This window comes from Aegilops tauschii, chromosome 6 (genome assembly GCF_002575655.3).
Source record: "Aegilops tauschii subsp. strangulata cultivar AL8/78 chromosome 6, Aet v6.0, whole genome shotgun sequence".
Classification (NCBI taxonomy): Eukaryota; Viridiplantae; Streptophyta; class Magnoliopsida; order Poales; family Poaceae; genus Aegilops; species Aegilops tauschii.
In genome coordinates this window covers 462,949,762-462,968,446 of record NC_053040.3, presented here as the reverse complement: position 1 = coordinate 462,968,446, position 18,685 = coordinate 462,949,762, and the positions used below count along the sequence as shown (strand labels likewise).

At 46.9% G+C, this 18,685-nt stretch overlaps 3 protein-coding genes across 3 annotated transcripts; 2 read left to right on the top strand and 1 right to left on the bottom strand.

Moving 5' to 3' along the window:
- Positions 1–1,651: 1,651 nt before the first annotated feature.
- Positions 1,652–5,519, top strand: LOC109748557 (zinc finger CCCH domain-containing protein 18). Its single transcript, XM_020307588.4, has 4 exons — positions 1,652–1,928; positions 2,800–3,117; positions 3,958–4,018; positions 4,286–5,519. Exons 1-4 carry the CDS (start codon positions 1,791–1,793, stop codon positions 5,311–5,313), a joined length of 1,545 nt encoding a protein of 514 aa, XP_020163177.1. The 5' UTR covers positions 1,652–1,790; the 3' UTR covers positions 5,314–5,519.
- Positions 5,520–12,574: 7,055 nt separating this feature from the next.
- On the top strand, positions 12,575–15,967 carry LOC109748559 (uncharacterized). Its single transcript, XM_020307590.4, has 6 exons — positions 12,575–12,968; positions 13,056–13,295; positions 14,420–14,531; positions 14,640–14,814; positions 15,092–15,332; positions 15,421–15,967. The coding sequence occupies exons 1-6, from the start codon at positions 12,785–12,787 to the stop codon at positions 15,708–15,710; spliced, it is 1,242 nt and encodes a 413-aa protein (XP_020163179.1). The 5' UTR covers positions 12,575–12,784; the 3' UTR covers positions 15,711–15,967.
- A 213-nt stretch (positions 15,968–16,180) lies between these two features.
- LOC109748558 (protein TIC 55, chloroplastic) lies at positions 16,181–18,339 on the bottom strand. Its single transcript, XM_020307589.4, has 3 exons — positions 17,815–18,339; positions 17,523–17,625; positions 16,181–17,418 (listed from the first exon to the last, which is right to left on the bottom strand). The coding sequence occupies exons 1-3, from the start codon at positions 18,219–18,221 to the stop codon at positions 16,300–16,302; spliced, it is 1,629 nt and encodes a 542-aa protein (XP_020163178.1). The 5' UTR covers positions 18,222–18,339; the 3' UTR covers positions 16,181–16,299.
- Positions 18,340–18,685: the final 346 nt, after the last annotated feature.

Genomic DNA, 18,685 nt, shown 5'->3' with positions numbered 1-18,685 from the left:
ACATCCTTTATCACATATGTAAACAAACTAATATATCCCATTTTTAGTTTTTTTAACTAAGGTCACTCCAAATGCTTTGCCCTTAGCACAATATTATAGGTAAAACACGAAGGTGGCACTGTATTTAAAGAAGAGAGTGTATAGTTGTATGTTACGGGAGATACGACTCTTAGCTTGTTTTCCTATGCAGTGTAACTAATGAGTAATGTCTTGATCTGATGTGGCTTACCTCCCATTTTTTCGCTTGTTCCGTTATCCCCACAACTAGGCCACATGGTTGAGATGCAAATATGACCCCCAAAGCCAATTCAATGGATATACTATATCGATCTTAGACTATATCATATGCATTAAGTGTGCGCTAGGTATATAACGCTTCGAATGCATTGTATCTTATTGTTGAATTTAAAATGGCTTTAATTTAATGTGTTTTGTGAGAGAAAGATCATGAGTTGTTTTGGCTTTGATGCTAAGAACTATATCTATATTAAGATATGGTTACTCTATTTTTTTCATTAAATAGGATGTCACATCATAGGTGTCACGAGTCATGACTAAGATATAGTCTAAGATGGAGCATGGGAGTTGCCCTTAGATACAATACCTAAGAGATAATGTATTGCGATGGTTGTTTATATTTTTTTACTACATATAATAACAGGTTAAGAGCCAATGCATTGGAAGTGCCCTAAGGTAGAAGGAGATGATAAGAGAAGACGACAATGTCTTCTCTCTCACAGGGATTCCGTTTATTGCTAGATGCAAGTACTTATAGCATCTTGAATGCAGAAAATTATGTTATTCATATAAAAGGATGAATAAACAATGGAACATACTAGATGATACTCCGCATGTTACCGCCGAAATTTGTTGCAATATATTCAATGAAATTTGATTGTATATAGGAGTACATCACTATTGTATTACTAATATATTGGATATTTTTGTTCACAACATATGCACATTTAGTTACTAGTTGAAAGGGAGTTGGAAAAAATAGTCTGGACTAGTGCGAGAGAATGAAACTAGTATGGATGACTAGTTGAAAGGGAGTTGGAAAAAATAGCATGCAGTAGTGCGAGAGAATGAAACTAGCATGGAGGATGCATGCATACATGCAATTAATTGGTAAGGCTAATTGGTTGGCTTCACAATCATGATGAGGTGACACATTTGAATGTGTACTACTCCCTCCGTAAACTAATATAAAAGCGTTTAGAATACTAAAGTAGTGATCTAAACGCTCTTATATTAGTTTACAGAGGGAGTAATAAACTAAGCAGTGAAGGCTAACTTCTTAGTTATGAAAAATTTGACACTCTAGACCAATACATTCAAAAATGAAATATTGAAATCATCAAACTCTGTAATTACATATTGAAAATGTCGCAATACAATTGCATAATCATTTTTCTTACTTCATTGACAGCTAATACTTTAATACTTCTGTGACAATAAAGTTGGCAAAGTGATATGATCTAGTGACGATGAGTTCGGGTTCAATGCGGAGTCGTGCTTGGGTTGGGTTCGTGTCGCGCTTGGTCTCTCTGTCGGCGCGAACCGACTGAAGCCAGGCGCCTCCACGTGTGGATGGCCCGTAGTGTTCCGGCCCGCCAAGCCCAGTAGAAGCCCAGCCACGCAGCCCGTGGCCTTTTGCTCGCGGCGCCCCGGCCCACCACACCCGTCGTCCTCCCGGCGCAGCGGCGCTGCCGCACCGGCACTTCTTGACCCATCGAAATCGTCGGCCCTTCTCTCTTCTCCCGACCGACCGCTGCCTGGACCGGTGAGCCATGGCGGGCGAGGGGGAGGAGGACGAGGCGGCGGAGATCGAGCTGCAGCTGGAGCAGCACCTGGAGGAGCAGCGGTCCTCCCTCGCCGCCGTCGACGAGGCCCTCGCCGCCGACGCCTCCAACGCGGACCTCCTCGAGGTGCGTACGCATCTGTGCGTGTCTGTCCCTGAACGTGCAGCGCGGCCCAGATTGCTGGAACTGCTCCCGGGTCCTGATTAATTAGTTCCGTAGGGATGGGGATTCTTAGGGGTCCTAGGATTCTGGACTTCTAGGGGGCGTCCCTGATTCGTCGAGGCAGGGAGTACGGAGCTAGTGCTTATTGGAGTACGAGTAGAACCTGAATGATTGCCAGTATGGATTGCCTGTTTGTGATGGGATTAGGGCATTCGGCAGTATGTGCTAGATTATTAGCTGATAGTTGCAACAATTACTCAGTTAGGGATGTTCTATTTTGGGAGGTGAGACTAATTGGTAGTGTGATGGTTTGATTACAAGAAACGGTGCTCCTTCTTTAATGTGTGGCATTGTTCCAGTGCACTTTGTCCATGGATATTCCTGCAGGTGTTGGATTAGCTCACTTTGTCCATGGATATTCCTACAGGGGTTGGATTAGCTCATTCATGTGTTGTTTTCTCATTGGCAGCAGCTAAGCTGAAAAACTGTAGAAGAGATTAAGCATTGTATATTACAACATCTACTTATACTGGCATGCGGTATTGAGAGCATGAGTTTACTAGATTTTGCATCTTAGCTTATTTCTTTCAACTCATCATTGACGACTGATGAGAGCTGCTGCAAGAAAGTAAGGCATGTACTGTGGAAGTGATTAGTAGCTCCCTTTTTTTGCTTATTCCTGATATGCGCACATATGTGTGCATGTCTTGTCTTAAAGACCCTTGGAGAAAATTCTGGACCCCTTTTGGGGAGATATTTCAGGTCATCACAATGTTTCATCATTTGCATTTGCACTTGTACTATATCCGAGTTAAATTTATGTTTTGTTCTGAAGGTGCATGGGGAACTTCTGTCTGCGATCAAGGATGCAGAGGAAGGGCTTCTGCATTTGAAGCGTTCTAGGCTGGTGAAGCAAATCGATCAGATCTTTCCAAATCAGGAGTCAGCATCGTTATCAACTGAAGTTGCTATCGAGCCATTAGATCCGGATGATGTTGAGCCAGAACCATTGGAGCCACAAGAATTTTCAGTAGGATCAAAGTGTAGATTCAGGCACAATGATGGGCGTTGGTATAATGGATGCATTCTAGGACTTGAAGGTTCAGGCAATGCACGGGTCTCATTTCTGACACCCACATCAGAAAAAATGTCGGTGAGTCATGCAACTTGATCTATCTTTTTTACACAAAGATTGTCTTCCGAATTGAACCAGCCTGCTTACCTGGTAACCACCAGAGTTAACCCCTTACGTGCTGATATGGTTGGATTGGTAACTATGTGGCAGTGGCTCACCAAGCAAGTAGGAAATTACTTGGTTACTTTGTAGTATGTATTCCTTTTCGCTGCTTTCCCTTCTTCAAATATGCTTGTGTGTCACTTCCACTAATGCTAGGACCTGTATGGTTGTTTTGTTGAATGGCCTTTGACTATTGCGTGACTGAGCAACCATAGGAAATAGTTCTGATTGTCACAAAATATACATTGTGGATATCTCCACCATTTATCTGAATTTTAAACTCAACAGAAGTCCTTCTGTTGTGAATACGATTGTCTAATGTGGACATGCATAATCAATATAAACCCTCGCTGGGTTACAAAGCTGTTCATGTGGTTTGATTTCCAAATCCCATCTCCTTCGGAACTATTGATGAATTGTTGCCAGGCAAAGAGACGTTACATTATACTCTTCGTTACTAGAACCATGTGAAATGCGCATATACTCATTATAACCCATCTGTTCGATAATAGATTTCTCTTGATAAAACCTGAGCGTATTGCACCCTCTGTTTGTTTCCATCCCACTCCCACGGACACCCAGAAATACACAACAAAGCAGAAAACCCCCTCTTAAAGCAGGTTAGGCAGGTGGGTTGCTACAGCTACCTTTCCTTCAGCCATAACTTTCTGCTGCTTATAATATAACTGAAGTAATACCCAGAACAAAGATCTTATTATTACCAGACTTTCTAATATAAGTCTGCCCATAGTGCAGATGTGCAAGTTCTTTCTGCAGCAACGGTGTCGGTTTGCTAATAACTGCCGCTTGTCCCATGGTATGTAAATGCTTTTTTCACCGTTTGAAGGATTGAACCCTTTGGACTGCGCTTTTTTCCCATGTCTTATCGATTTGTTTTCACATTGAACCCTTTAAAACGAATTGCTCCTTCAATGGATTCATATTGCTTTTTTGGTGAATACTGTGTCACTATGCAATATTTGCTTCTCCCTGTTTTCCTATGCATTACTGTAAAGATTTGTGTATGATTTTGTCCTTTCATGCTAAGTGGTATGCATGTTTTCTAATTCATAATTATTTGCAGGTGTTGTGATTCCTACTTCATCCTTGAAACGGTTCACTCCAACTGCATGGCGACAGTCCTTAGCAGGATCCAGCATACTGGCAGCTTCTGGGCACCATTCTGGCCTTTGGAGGAGAGCTGAACTCGAGTCGTGGGATGATGAGTTGAAGCGCGGTCAGGTGGTCTTTCAAGATGATGGGAGCACTGCAACGCTTCCAGGTGATTCCCTTTCTATCCCAGAATATGCTGATGTGAGCGGCGAAGATGATGAAAGAGGCTCAAGCGAGGATGAATCGGAGTTAAGTGAAGATGACGATCAAGAGGATGAATCCATCATCCATCAGGGTCTTGGCCGTTTGGAAACCACAAATTTAACCGGTGTTCAGTCTGAGACCGTGATCTTTGCAAAATGGGAACAGCACACCAGGGGCGTCGCCTCCAAAATGATGGCAAAAATGGGTTACCGGGAGGGCATGGGGCTAGGCGTGTCCGGCCAAGGCATGCTCGATCCAATCCCAGTCAAGGTACTACCGGCCAAGCAATCACTCGACCACGCGGTCGCTGCAACCACAGGCGAGGACGGCCGAAGCATCCACCGCAACAAAGACAAGAAGCGTAGCCGGGGCGGGCAAAGGAAGCGCGACAGGAAGTTTGCAGAGCTGGCCAGGGCCGCCAAGGCCGAGGAGGCGGAGAGGTCCGTCTTCAGCTTCATGAACAGCCAGCTGGTGAGCCAGGACGCGACGGAAGGCTCCTCGGCCGCCAAAGCCAGGAAAGAGTCGCCGTCGGGTCAGGCCAATGGGCATCCCAAGAAGGAAGACAACAGAAGGTCTCTGCTCGCGTACGACGACGAGGTGAAGGAGCTGAGGAGCCAGGTCGGGCGGCTGGAGGAGATGGTGCAGCGCAACCGCAAGGATAAGGCAGTGCACGATGCGGCGTCGAGGAAGCTGGAGCAGACGCGGAAGGCGCTCGCCGACGCCGAGGCGACGCACACCTCGGCCACCAACGCGGTCGCTAGGAAGGAGAAGGAGAAGAAGTGGTTGAAATTCTGATATGCGACGTCTGTGTGTGCGCAGTCGGTGGGTGTTTGATTGGAGCTCTGTTGTAGTTGGCTGGATGTGATATCCAATTTAGAGGGGTTTTCGTATGAGCCCTAGAGGTAGAACCATTCCTGTTATAGTTATATCTGAACTACTCCAGATATGGCACAAATGGTCTTGTCATATGCATATCTGATGGATGGATGTTTTGCTTGGTATATTCTGCTGCTTATGGAGTTTTTACTGGTCCATGTAATATTATGTTGACTAACAGTTGATGAGTAGCTTCCAAGGTGATGCTTGTCTGCTTCGCTTAGGGGTGCAAAATATCAATTCACTCGAAACATCCAGAAATGCAGCTAAAAAAAAGAAACATCCAGAAATCAATGAAAGCGAAACTTTCACCAAGATATGAGCTTCTAGTGGCTTGATTTTTTGCTCCTCTCCTGAATATATTAACACGCCGGCATAGCAAAGGACAGAACGCATCCTAAGCATGAGCTACTTGATTGTCACCAAATTAATTGAGCTAATAATAACTCTGTTGGTTAGCACTTCTTGTTGAAGATACAGTAGTTGGTTAGCACTTGAGAGGGAGGAAGAAGCATCTCACCCACCCACCTCTGGTCCGCCGCATCAACCGGCCGACGGCGGTGCTCCTGATCGGCGGGCTGGCCCTCGCCGTCCAGCCCCCCCGCTTCATCGTCCCCTACTGCATGCTCTCCTCCGGGCTCTGGCTTTCATGTCTCCTCCCACCTCGCCCTCACTCCTCCTGGATTGGCCGAGGGGGGGTGTTGGGATGCTGGGTCCGGATGCCGGCGTTGCGCTCCGCGCGCGCTCGAGCTTCGGTCCTGTCCCTCTTCGCAGACATTTCGCCGTGGTAAGCAACTGATGAACTCAGCAAGATGGGAATATGTGAGCTCAGCAAGTCAATAATTTTTTTCTTATTGTGCCCATAAGTTTAATGTATACTTGCGCAACCCATTTATGAATATCTTTTCATTCTCATTGGAATCTCGTTTAGAAGTATTTCTAGACATGCTTTCTGAAATAGTAACTTTGTTTACTGTCGATGATAATAAATACAAGTTTGATAACACAAATTATGCTAGTACTTATCTATTATCTCCACTATTGGGTCATTTTCCCACTACAAATAAGTGCCGGGATTAAGTTGATTCATGATAATGAGGCTGGGTTTACATAATTTATAATTATTACTTGAAACTCATTGAGCCTTTATTAATTTACAAAATATGATGTCAATTCCATTAGCTCAGAGTGTCATATTTTTTACTTATTGTACATCCTCGAATCCATAAGTTTGTACCGACAGCTAACCATTTATGGAATTTCATTTCCATTGAAACATTGTTTCCAAATATTTCTACACATGCTTTCTGAAATAGCAATTTTCTTTGATGTTGGTGATAATAAATAAAAACTTTGACCACAAAAAACATTCTCCCTGTTTATTATCTCCACTATTGCATCATTTTCCTACCACAAGTAAGTGTCTCGATTAGGCTGAGTCATGATAATGTGGTTGGGTTTACATACAATAGTTCATATTGCATGAACCTCATTGAACTTTTCTTTATTTATGGAATATGTTGTTAATTCTTCTCATGATAATAGATATTGGCGTACATGTTGCAAAATGCAATGGTTTGCTCCATGCTTCAAGCAATGTTGCATTACAATCGTGCATTTCCTCCCAAAAGTCAGGTGCATACCAGGCAAGTGGGATGAGAATCTTGCTCATGAAGGGTTGATTCTCCATGAATGCGTAAACAATATTGTGCTCATTGCGCAGACAAATGGAAACCCTTGCTCGTGGAGGATTGGCTCTCCACAAAAGCAAGGGAACTCTTTCTCGTTTTGCTAAGTATGGGGTGGCATGATCCTCGCCGTTGAGGATTAACCCTCCACAAAAGCGAGGCAATTTTGCTCACTTTTATTATAATGAAAGAAACCCTTGCTCACTTAAGATACTCAAGGGGCAAGGCAATCATTGCTAGTGACAGAGAGCAAAAATTTCTCTTCGTCAAAAACAATGATTGCCTTGCTCACTTGGCACAAAGGTAGAAGAGCATATTTTGCTCCTAAAGATTCAAGACAATCTTTGCTCAGTTATACAAATGTAAAGCTAAGCAAATGTTAAGGTGATCCTTGCTAGTGTAGAAGAGCCATTTGGTTTTTCATCAAAATCAAGGAAATCCTTACTCTCTTAAGGTTACTCAAGGGCAAGGCAATTCTTGCTAGTGGTGGAAAGCAAATTTTGCTCTTCATCAAAACCAAGGATTGCCTTGCTCATCCGACGCATAAATAATTCTATGCAAAGAACAATACGAGAGTCATTTGGCTCCCTCAAAATCAAGGAACCCTTGAGGCTACTCAAACGGCAAGGCAATTCTTGCTAGTGATGGACATCAAATTTTGCTATCCATCAAAACCAAGATTTGTCTTGCTTATTTGGTGCAAAAAGTAAGCCTATGCAAGGGGCAAGATGAGCCTTGATATAGTTACTTGGCTCGACCTTAAAATTAAGGAGATCCTTTCTTGCTTAAGGCTACTCAAAGGGCGAGGCAATTCTTGGTAGTGGTGGACAGCAAAATTTGCTCTCCATCAAAACCAAGGGTTGTCTTACTCATGTGATAATGTGTTCGGAGGGTGGGTGGGTAACTCTGCCTATGCTATGCATAGCCGGTCCCAAGCCCGGATAAAAAGAGGAGGGACCACAGAATGCATGACCATTTATGTATTTTATTATTCATTGTGTATTTTAATTTTAAAACATAAAAGAGAGTAATTAGAAGAAGAAAATCTCTATAGAAAACGGAACATATTTTTCCTTGTTTATAGCTGGATTGCATCCCTGCTAACAACTCGGTTGCCAACCCCTTTTTGGCCTAATGAGCTACTCTTACAAAATTTCTATGCATGTTCAATGAACGAAATGCTAGAGCTCCTACTTTCTAGAATAAAACTTCTTAAATTCATATGCTTGTAGCTTTATCTATTTTTCTCGCTCTACAATAGCAAGCAGGGAGTTAAAGCTCATGCTCTTGGTTGATGTATTCGAATTTTCATCTTTCATAGGAGCAATTTTGTCCTGTAGTTATATTCAGAATTCTGCTTTGGTGCCAATTCAAGAACCATTATTAGCATGAATATTAGTTAGCTCATGAGAAATTCTTCTCCTTTTTCTTCTCAAAGGAGCCTATGAGGCATTGCCGGAAAATTTCTTTGTACCATATTTTAAACTTCAAGTACGATAAATAAATGGACCAATAATTGTTCATTGCCATGTCATACTATGCGATGCAATTAAATGTGTGTGTTGCATCTCCAATGGTAGCACCACGCTAAATCCACCATTGTTGCTTTGCCTTCTAGAGCAGATAAAACTTTCTCATATGGGATAACCTTGTGCTTTGAACAATACTAGATGACCCATTGCGTCAATTGGCGTAGATACCAACTGCAGGCCGGAGGTTAAGGAAATATTTGAAGGATTTTTCTCCCCAACTGTTTGCAAATGATTATGCTCATACTGCATTTTGATTTGCTTTGACGACGATAATTGCCCATAGTTTTTTTTGGCGGTTTACTTTTGGTGACATGAGACTCTGTTTGTGATGGATTTTTTCCCTGGCTGTCTGCAACAGCGCAAAGACCAACTACAACCGGAAGTTAAGCAAGCTATGGGTGGCACGTGTAGCAGTCATGGAGCAGGCGGGTTGGTAGCGAAGACCGATCACACACTCCACGATCAAATGACGTCGGAACCGCCCGCCCCCACCCGGAATCACGTGAGCAGAAGAAAACCAAGGGAGCCTACCAAACGATTCACTGACTGGGGGAGAGTGAGATTAGCAAGAACAAGCAGGAGATTGTGCCAAAGCCACCGAGCGAAACGTTCAGCCAATTCAAAGGGAAAACACGATCATACAACACGTGTGAGGCCGCATACTCCAAAAGCCGGGAAGACACTCTAAAACAACATACGGGCAAACCATAAGACCCGAATACTTTATTGACCATGTTCGCTAAAATCCATCTGCAAAAGACATTGTTGCGGTAGTTTGTTCATGAGCATCACATAACCACCTGCCTTAGCGTGTGCGGGCCGGTGTATGTCGAAACTGTAACTGTCCTCTCGGGTCTTTGAAGATGGCGAAACGAGCACGCCCAACCGAATTGAATACAAATGTATGGGCAACCTCGTTTGGCATGCCTTCTTTCATTTTGCAACCGTGAAAATAACCATGAGCTTAAATGTAACGTTTCATACTTACTTACAACATCGATAGTAAGAAAACAAACGGCATCAAAACGATCTCGGATGTGTTGTCGGTGGCCGTCGAGCATACCGCTCCATAAGGCATCGCCAAACATACATACAACTGAAAAGAGGAACGGCCAGGGCAACGGAGCAGGAGGGTTGGTAACGAAGACCGACCACACACTCCACGTCAAACGACGTCAGAGCTGCCCACTCCCACCCGAATCATGTGAGGGAAGAAAGCCAAGGGAGCTGACCAAACGATTCACTTAGTGGGTCGAGTAAGATCACTGAGCATAGGGGAGGAGGCCATGCCAAATCCATCGAACAAAACTTTCAATCATACAACACGTCTGACACACACGCACGCCGAATAAGAAAACCGGCCGGGCCGCAGAGTCCAAAATCAGGGTTGACGCTCTAAACAAGCCATCTGTCGGGGGTAACGACAACAACAAGCCAGGTAGGCAAAGCACCTCCACACCCACCCAACGGGAACCAACGTATGCAAGACAGACAAGAGAGCTATCCGTCCACGGGTCACGACAGCAAAAGGACGATTCAACAAAGGTAGACAACATTCACTAGATAACCCATTGCGCCGATGGTGCAAAGGATGAGAGCGAGCCAAGATTTAAAATCATGCAAGTTGGAATATTTAGACACCAATCATAAAACCGTTGAAGCATAAGGGAAAGATATTTAGGAATAGCTATACTCTAAAATGAGTGAATCTACACTCTAAAATATGTCTATATACATTCGTCCATATTGCAATCTCTACAAAAACTTATATTTAGGAATGGACCCTCCGTTCCTAAATACAAGTCTTTTATAGATTCCAAATATAGAGTACATGCAGAGCAAAATGAATGAATCTACACTCTAATATATATCTATATACATCTGTATGTAGTTCGTATTGAAATCTCTAGAAATAGTTATATTTAGGAACGGAGGGAGTACATTGATGGTTGACTCATAGACCAAAAGAAAGGCATAGGTACTCTTTTTCTTTTTCTTTTTGAGAACATGGTTACAGGGACTCAAAAAGGCCTTATTGCAAGATGTTTTTTTTTGGCTCCTTCGTGATGTCCTGTCTCTTTGGACAATTCCTGAGAGAAGTCACGTGTGCTGCAATATGTTCGTATTTTCATGCATATATATGTGACATTTCTCCCTAAAAAAGGGCGATGCTCCACTGTCGGTTCATTTGGTGCCATGTGCAAAATAACGCAACGACCACCTGCCCATGGAGGTTCTGTGAAACTTTTTTTTTAGGGAAATGCCATCATGGCGGTTTATATTTCATGAGCAAAAAGGGCTACATCTTCTGACAAAATGTCTAACAAAAAACCCGGAGGCTCGGACTGCCATATTGGCTTCCCTAGGACAGTGTTGAAAACTAACTGAAACAAAATTACGACAAATAAAAGCGCACTCCTCATAAATAGCTGCTGCCGGTTCAAGCGAGTTGCCTCCAGATTGCATCACTTGGATCACTTCCATACAGTCAGCCTCAATCACCAGTTTGTTGCAGCCCATGTCGTTTGCCAGAATGAGGCCGTCTCGGAGCCCTCGGGCTTCCGTCGTCGCCGCGTCCTCAACGAACCGAATGTCGCTACATGATGCTGCAATGAAGGATCCAGAAGCATCGCGTAAGATTGCACCTGAACCCCCCGAACCACTGTCCTCAGAAAAAGAGGCATCTACGTTGAGTTTTACAAATCCCTCACTTGCGAGTAAATAGCATAAAACTACTACTTTACAGGCTATGGTTCCAAAAAACTACCGATTTTTAATTTTTCTCATATAACTACCAAATGGGTGGTCGGCTGTTTCAAAAAACCCAAATCGCCGGGTGCTTAGCAATTGATCATGATTATGACAGGTCGGCCCCGCGCGTAAGAGCTCTGTTTGTTTGACCGTTAGGGGTGGGCCTCACACAAATTTAAAAAAGCAATCAGACCCTTGTAAATATTTTTAAAAAGCAATCAGGTCCCTGCAAAAAAATTAAAAAGGCAATCGGGTCCTTCCCGTGGCTGTGCTCCAGATCGAGACGAGCGGGGCGCCCGCAACCATGCTCGCCGGCCATCAGCTATCGTGTGGAGCTCTCGCCGGCGGCCAGGTCGCGGGTCAGGGAAGGAGACGGCTCGGCAAGGTCGCATGCCAGGTCGCGGGCCAGGCGGAAGGGCGTGAAGGCGGGGCTTCTCCAGGCGGGCGAGGGTCCAGGCGAAGCTCCTTGCCGGCCACCGCCTCCTCTAGCCGGCGAGCCGCGCCGGTAACCGCAGTGAGCTCCTCGCCACGCGGCCTCTCTCCCTTCCCTCTTCCTCGCGCTGGCTTGAGGTGGGTGGAGCAGCTCGACCAGCTCCGCAGCAGAGTGGGCTCGAAGTGGCATAGGGCGGCGGCCGGACGTGGCACAGGACGGCAGCGTGGAGTGTGGTCGGCGGCCATGGCGGTTCTGTGCTGTTCTTGACGAGCAGGGAGAGTGGAGGAGAAGGGAGGCAGAGAGGAGAAGAGGAAGATAAGAAGAGACACTGACATGTGGACCCCACATGTCAGTTAACGGTCAAACTAACAGTCAAACTAACGCTTTGTTTAGGTGTGGACCTGACCTGTCATAATCGTGATCAGTTGATAAGCACTCAGCGATTTGGGTTTTTTGAAACAGCCGACCACCCATTTGGTAGTTATCTGAGAAAAATTAAAAATCGGTAGTTTTTTGGAACCATAGCCTGTAAAGTAGTAGTTTTATGCTATTTACTCCTCACTTGCCTGGCGTGTGTGAAACTTCTTTCTACATGCTTTGCTCCTTTTATTATAAACGTGAGTCAGTTTGAGGTAGCACAAAATAAACTTGGCTATTATTATCTGGGTCGCATATGGTTTGCTCGGTAACAATAACAACGACGTTAAACTTTGGCCAGACAAGATTAATCGGACCCGGACCCGGTCTCCTTATCCGGTCCAACCCAACCCAACCCCACCGGCCCGGCGGCCACCCGAACAATAACAAATCCGCGACCGAATCCACCTCCTCCTTTCCTCTCCTTTGCCGTCCCCTCCCCAACACGCGTTCCCCACAAATTCTCCCACCGAATCCCCAAATCGCGCGAGCTCCTCCACGAATCCCCCTCCCCGATCGATTCGGTTCGGCCCGACTGATCGCCGCCGGAGAAGAGGATCACCGCCACCATGTGGGCCGCGTCGTGCCTGGCGTCCTGCTGCGCCGCGTGCGCCTGCGAGGCGTGCCGCACCGCCGTCGGCAGCATCGGCCGCCGCTCCGCGCGGATCGCCTACTGCGGCCTCTTCGCGCTCTCCCTCCTCGCCTCCTGGGTGCTCCGCGAGGTCGCCGCGCCGCTCCTCCAGTCCATCCCATGTACGCCCCGCCCCCTCGCCCTTACCCTAACCTAACCTAACCCCGAATTCGTTTTCGCTCGATCTGACCGACGACGCTCTGTTGCAGGGATCAACCACTTCCACAAGACGCCGGACCGCGAGTGGTTCGAGACGGACGCCGTGCTCAGGGTCAGCCTCGGCAACTTCCTCTTCTTCACCATCCTCGCCGCCATCATGGCCGGCATCAAGGACCAGAAGGACCCGCGCGACAAGGTCCACCACGGCGGCTGGATGGCCAAGATCTTCTGCTGGGTCGTCATCGTCTTCCTCATGTTCTTCGTCCCCAACGGCGTCGTCAGCTTCTACGGTGAGAGAACCCTTTTTCCTTCCGCTCACGCAGCTGGCTGTAGTACAGTCCGCCTGATATCTAGCGCACATGGTCAACATAATCGTTCAGATACTACATACTTGGATGGATAACATTTGGTTGAATGAAACTACTAATCGCCTAAATTAATGACGAGGCATACACTTAAAAACATAAAAAATCATAGGATGGATAACATTTGGTTGAATGAAACCACTAATGGCCTAGATGAATTAGAAGGCATATACACTTAAAAATAATAAAATCATAGGAGATATTAGTTGCCCCTTCCCTCAAAACTCCTGGAAAGGTTTCTTCAGGGGGTGACTGTTTTGTTTTACACTTTTGATTCTACCATGCACTAGAAAATGAATGGAAAGGGTTTGTATGGGCACTGCTTGAACCAAACAATAATATCAGATGTATGGGGGTCACTGAATCAAAAGAATAGATGGTAATGTAGAATAACTAATACGCAAAACAAATGTTGGTACATCGATTCTGTGTTATCAAGATATGTATACTAGGATCCTGTTAATGATGGCATAAAGAAATACTAAACAATTGTGAATACACGGATATTAGTCAAAATGTGATTGAGCTGTTGGCTAGACATTCTATAAAGGTGTAAAGAAATGTTGGCGCTGTCAGTCGTGGTTATCGTTGTATGGAGTCTGTGTTGCAAGGCTGTTCTTACTAATACTTTCTGTCTCCCTTGACTTAACTAAATGTGAGCTGATTAGATTTGGATTAAAATTTGCTCCTGCTATCAGAGACATCAACTCTTGCTGTCTATCTTTGCTTATTTGCTTGTTTAATAAAACCTGAGTCGGATTTGGGATTGTACCGGAGGAGTTATTCAATAATTTTTGAATTTAACTATTTGTGAAAAAACTGATACCCTTTTGCTGTCTTATGGTTTAATCTAGCCGTTCGTTTCTGTACTCTTTCTTTAAGCAATATAGAACTCATAAACCATCGGCAAATACTCTTGCCAGTTGAAACTGTCAATACGTTTTGGACTAGTGTATTATGCTATTTGCTTTACTGGAAACTGCATTGCCATCATTATTAAAGTTTATTTTACTGAAGGTGATGCTTACTGTAGTTATATATTTCTGCAGAATCGATTTCCAAGTTTGGATCTGGACTGTTCCTTCTCGTTCAGGTTGTTCTTCTGTTGGACTTCGTGCACGGATGGAATGAGAACTGGGTTGCTAAAGATGAACAGTTCTGGTGGGTACCTTGTCTTTGTCAGCTTCAATTAGCTGAGTTTCCATTGGTTTAAGGAATGCATCTTAGTTCTGTTCAAAATATATTTTTACTTACTCTTCATCAATGTAGGTACATGGCACTGCTGGTTGTCTCGGTTGTTTGTTATATTGGCTCATTCGCTTTCTCTGGTCTACTCTTTCACTGGTTCACTCCATCGGGACAGGACTGCGGACTCAATATGTTCTTCATTGTCTCCACACTGATTCTTGTTTTTGTGTTCGCTATTGTTGCGCTGCACCCAAAGGTATTCTTATTTTCAGATTCTCCTACAACTTAGCTTTTGTTAGTGTCATGTTTGGTTGATCCATAATGTTTTTGCTCACTGCTATGCCATGAAAATGACATGATTGTCTTTGTGCATTATGGTAATTGCTATGTAGATCTGCTCCTTCGATTTCCTTTAGAACTTTTAGCTTCTAGTTAGGATACAAGCAATCGATGCTATTAGTCTATTGTACTGTGCTATGATAGTTTCTTGTTTTATATAAGAAGGATTAATTTGGGGTTTATGGTTTGGGCAGGTCAATGGAAGCTTGCTGCCTGCATCAGTTATAGGCCTCTACTGCACATACTTGTGCTACAGCGGACTCTCCAGTGAGCCAAGGGATTATGAGTGCAACGGGCTTCACAATCACTCCAAAGCTATGTCAACTGGTAGCCTTACGTTGGGATTATGTACCACCATCCTTTCTGTGGTCTACTCTGCTGTTCGTGCTGGCTCTTCTGCAACTGTGCTCTCAGCACCAGACTCACCACGCGCTGGTTGGATTTTGTTCTCTGGCCACTGAATTAACTAATTATGTATTGTGTGTGTGTTGCAACTTGCTAAATTCGCTGGCGTTTCCTGTAGGTTCCGACAAGCCCCTGCTCCCCTTCAGCAAGGCTGATGAGGAGGAAACCAAGGACGTGCCCAAGCCGGTGACATACTCCTACTCGTTCTTCCACCTCATCTTCTCCCTGGCGAGCATGTACTCGGCGATGCTCCTGACTGGCTGGTCGACCTCGGTTGGCGAGAGCGGCAAGCTTGTCGATGTCGGGTGGCCGTCTGTCTGGGTCAGGATCGCGACCCAGTGGGCAACGGCAGGTCTGTTCATCTGGTCCCTCGTCGCTCCCCTCCTGTTCCCAGACAGGGAGTTCTAGATCGACCTGGTTACCTGCTAGTGCATCATCCGTTTGGAGCCACCTACGTATCGTATCGAACGTGTTTCGGCTGTGATGGCTAAGCTGACTATCTGTATCTGGTCTGTAATATTGTGTGAGCAAACCCATGGCAAGGAGCTGGTGTTTGTGTGACGTTGTCGAGTCTGGTCTGCATGATGTGTGACCTAAGGCATTGTTGCCAGTATTTCAACAGTGAAGATATGGTCTTTGGTTGTATATATATTGAAGTTGATCTATCTCACTTGCATTGGTGTGTTGCTTAAGTGCGAATGAATGAAATGCATGTGCTGTATGTTATTTTCATAATTTCGGTATTTCTGAACAGACTCGCTCTATTTCTTTGATTGCATAGCTATTTTTCTCATATACACTACGTGGAAGAAAGTGTTTCTTGACAAGTTAAAAATTCAGTGTCGGCTTATGAACTTGTCTTGCCATGCAACTTCTGATGGCAAAATGATGCTAGTATAGATATATAAACAAGGGTAAAAACAGAGAAGTGTTTCTAGCTGACTAGATTAAAATGCGCTGACAGTATGATCTTATCCCGGCCTCTAATTATGCTTATTTACAATCTTCTGTGTGTCCTGATGAAGTTGGTTGTGATCAAAGAAACCACAGAGCCACACGCATACGACGCCGCGGCGAGCACGGCTGCGGCCCCCAGCAAGACGGCCTTCCACTGCCTCGTCGCCGCCAAGACGGCCGCGGCGGCAGCCACCGCAGCGAGCACGACGAAGGCCTTCTTCAGGGCGGTGTACCTGTTGACACTGTCCCTGCACCCCTTGCAGTGCACGACGTGCCGGAAGTACCTGCTGGTCGGGTTGGGCGCGTGCTGCGTGCCGAAGCCGCCCTTGGCCGGGAACGACGCGGAGATGCCCGCGGCGGCCCCCGCCGGCGCCTGCTCCACGACGGCCGGCACGGGCGGCGGCGAGATGGTGCTGTGGCCGAAGTAGTAGGGCATGCCGTGGCCGGCCCTGTCCATCCACCGCCGGTACTCGGCGACCCAGGTGTCCGATGAGCGGAGGTTGAGGTAGAGCTCCTTGGTGGGCACCTTCTCCCGGAGCAGCACCTCGTTCTGCGACGACAGGAACCCCATGTCCTGCTCGAACACCTTGCACGCGTTCTGGTGGAAGTACCATTTCGGCAGCACCCTCAGCAGCGGCGACCTCGCCGTGGACCCGAACCGGACGAGCAGCATCGACTTCCCCTGCCCGGCCGGCCGGCACAGGAACTGCGCCGAGAAGCACTGCTCCCTGCCGTCCTTGTCCACGAACTCGAGCGTGTTGGTGAGCACGCAGGGCGCCTCGAAGCGGAGCAGGTTGCGGAGGTGCGGCGCGCGCTCGCGCCACCAGTGGCCGGCGAAGCCCCGGGCGGTGCGCTCGGCGACCTCGAAGGCCAGCGGCTGCGCGTCCTCCCGCTTGGCCGTCCAGTCGGTGCGGTCGTGCGAGATGGGCACGTGCGCCGGGTCCATGAGGTTCTCCAGCAGGATGGAGTGGTCGTAGGGGAGCTCGTGCACCGTGGACAGGTCCGTGAACCCCGCCCGCGCGTACGGCTCGAACCACGGCAGCTTCTTGGCGTCCGGCGGGGTCGCCGGCGACATCCACACCCACACCACCCCCTGCGAGTCCCGCACCTCGTAGTTGCGCGCGCACGCGTTCCGCGGGATCTTGGCGCCCTCAGGCAGCTGCATGCGCATCAATCAAATCAAACACATGAATTTTCTCATGCGTTCGTAGTACTGATCCATGAATGAACTTGATTCGAAAGAAGTGCAGGACGAGACAAGACCTGCGGGATCTTGACGCACTTGCCCTCGCCGTCGAACTGCCAGCCATGGTAGAGGCACTCCAGCTTGCCGTCGACGAGCTGCCCTTCTGACAGCTTGGCTAACCTGCAGTGCAATCGGCCATGTTTGGATCATGCGATCAGTTAGAGGATCGGAGCTACACAGTATTATAACTTCAGTTATCAATCATGGCGATCTAGTTTCATCTGCTCGAATGAAGATGGATTTCTAAGTTTAGATGCACGAATTGGGATTTTATACTGAAACGAGATAAGTACTGACACACTCGTCTACCTGTGCGGGCATCGGTCCTCGTGGCAGCGGAGCACGCCGGCGGCGTCGCGGTAGAGCACGAGCTGGCGGTCGAAGACGGTGAGCGGGAGCGCCGCGTCGTCGGGCACCTCCTTGGACAGGTACAGCGGGTACCACTCCTCCCGCCAGTCGTACCTCCCGGCCGCCTCGCTCCCCTCCCCCTCCTGGGGGAGCAGCACGCCGTCCTGCTCCTGCGCGCCGGCCTCCTCCACCGCCGCCGCCCAGCACCTCCCGACGGCGCGGCTCCTCCCCCTTCCGACCCCGACCCCCTGCCACCGCACGCCACGCGCTGGGCTCGCCGCCGCGGAGGAGATCTTGAGCGCGGCGGAGGAGACCGCGAGGAGGAGGGAGGGGCGGGGCAGCGCGGTGGTGGGAGGAGGGGGCGTCATGTCTGGTCTGGTCTGTGGTGGTGGTTTGGTTGGCGCACAGAGCTCGCCCGCTCGATGCCCCGGATAAAAAAACTGTAGAGGCCACGTGGGTTTGCATGCAGACACACGACTCTTTGCTTCCCGCTACGTTACACGTACGTATATATGAGACTCAATAGAGGTTCTGGCGAGTCGCCTGTGTCCCTGTCGTGCAAACTGGCGAGTGAGTTCCACACGCATCCGGGACAAATTTGACATTATGCGACAAGTTCAAAAATATTCTACCGACAGATTAGATAAATGACCAAACAAAGAGCGACCTATGAGAAAGTGACCAAAACATTCAGGGTCAAGTCAGCATTCTTTTGAGATAAACGTCTGTATTTGAGGTTTCTTGTACTCTTGGTGAATCTTTATAATAGATATGGTCCTTTTCGAGAAAAAAAGGAATACAGTGCATCCTTGCGCCTGAATATGGTTTTCTT

Excerpts from the sequence above, each read along its gene's own strand:
- LOC109748557 (XM_020307588.4), top strand. The coding sequence starts at position 1,791 with ATGGCGGGCGAGGGGGAGGAGGACGAGGCGGCGGAGATCGAGCTGCAG. Across the intron at positions 1,929-2,799 it reads CCAACGCGGACCTCCTCGAG|GTGCATGGGGAACTTCTGTC; the intron begins GTGCGTACGCAT and ends TTTGTTCTGAAG. Across the intron at positions 3,118-3,957 it reads CCACATCAGAAAAAATGTCG|ATGTGCAAGTTCTTTCTGCA; the intron begins GTGAGTCATGCA and ends CCCATAGTGCAG.
- LOC109748559 (XM_020307590.4), top strand. The coding sequence starts at position 12,785 with ATGTGGGCCGCGTCGTGCCTGGCGTCCTGCTGCGCCGCGTGCGCCTGC. Across the intron at positions 12,969-13,055 it reads GCTCCTCCAGTCCATCCCAT|GGATCAACCACTTCCACAAG; the intron begins GTACGCCCCGCC and ends GCTCTGTTGCAG. Across the intron at positions 14,532-14,639 it reads GCTAAAGATGAACAGTTCTG|GTACATGGCACTGCTGGTTG; the intron begins GTGGGTACCTTG and ends TCATCAATGTAG.
- LOC109748558 (XM_020307589.4), bottom strand. The coding sequence starts at position 18,221 with ATGACGCCCCCTCCTCCCACCACCGCGCTGCCCCGCCCCTCCCTCCTC. Across the intron at positions 17,626-17,814 it reads GAGGACCGATGCCCGCACAG|GTTAGCCAAGCTGTCAGAAG; the intron begins GTAGACGAGTGT and ends ATTGCACTGCAG. Across the intron at positions 17,419-17,522 it reads AGTGCGTCAAGATCCCGCAG|CTGCCTGAGGGCGCCAAGAT; the intron begins GTCTTGTCTCGT and ends ATGCGCATGCAG.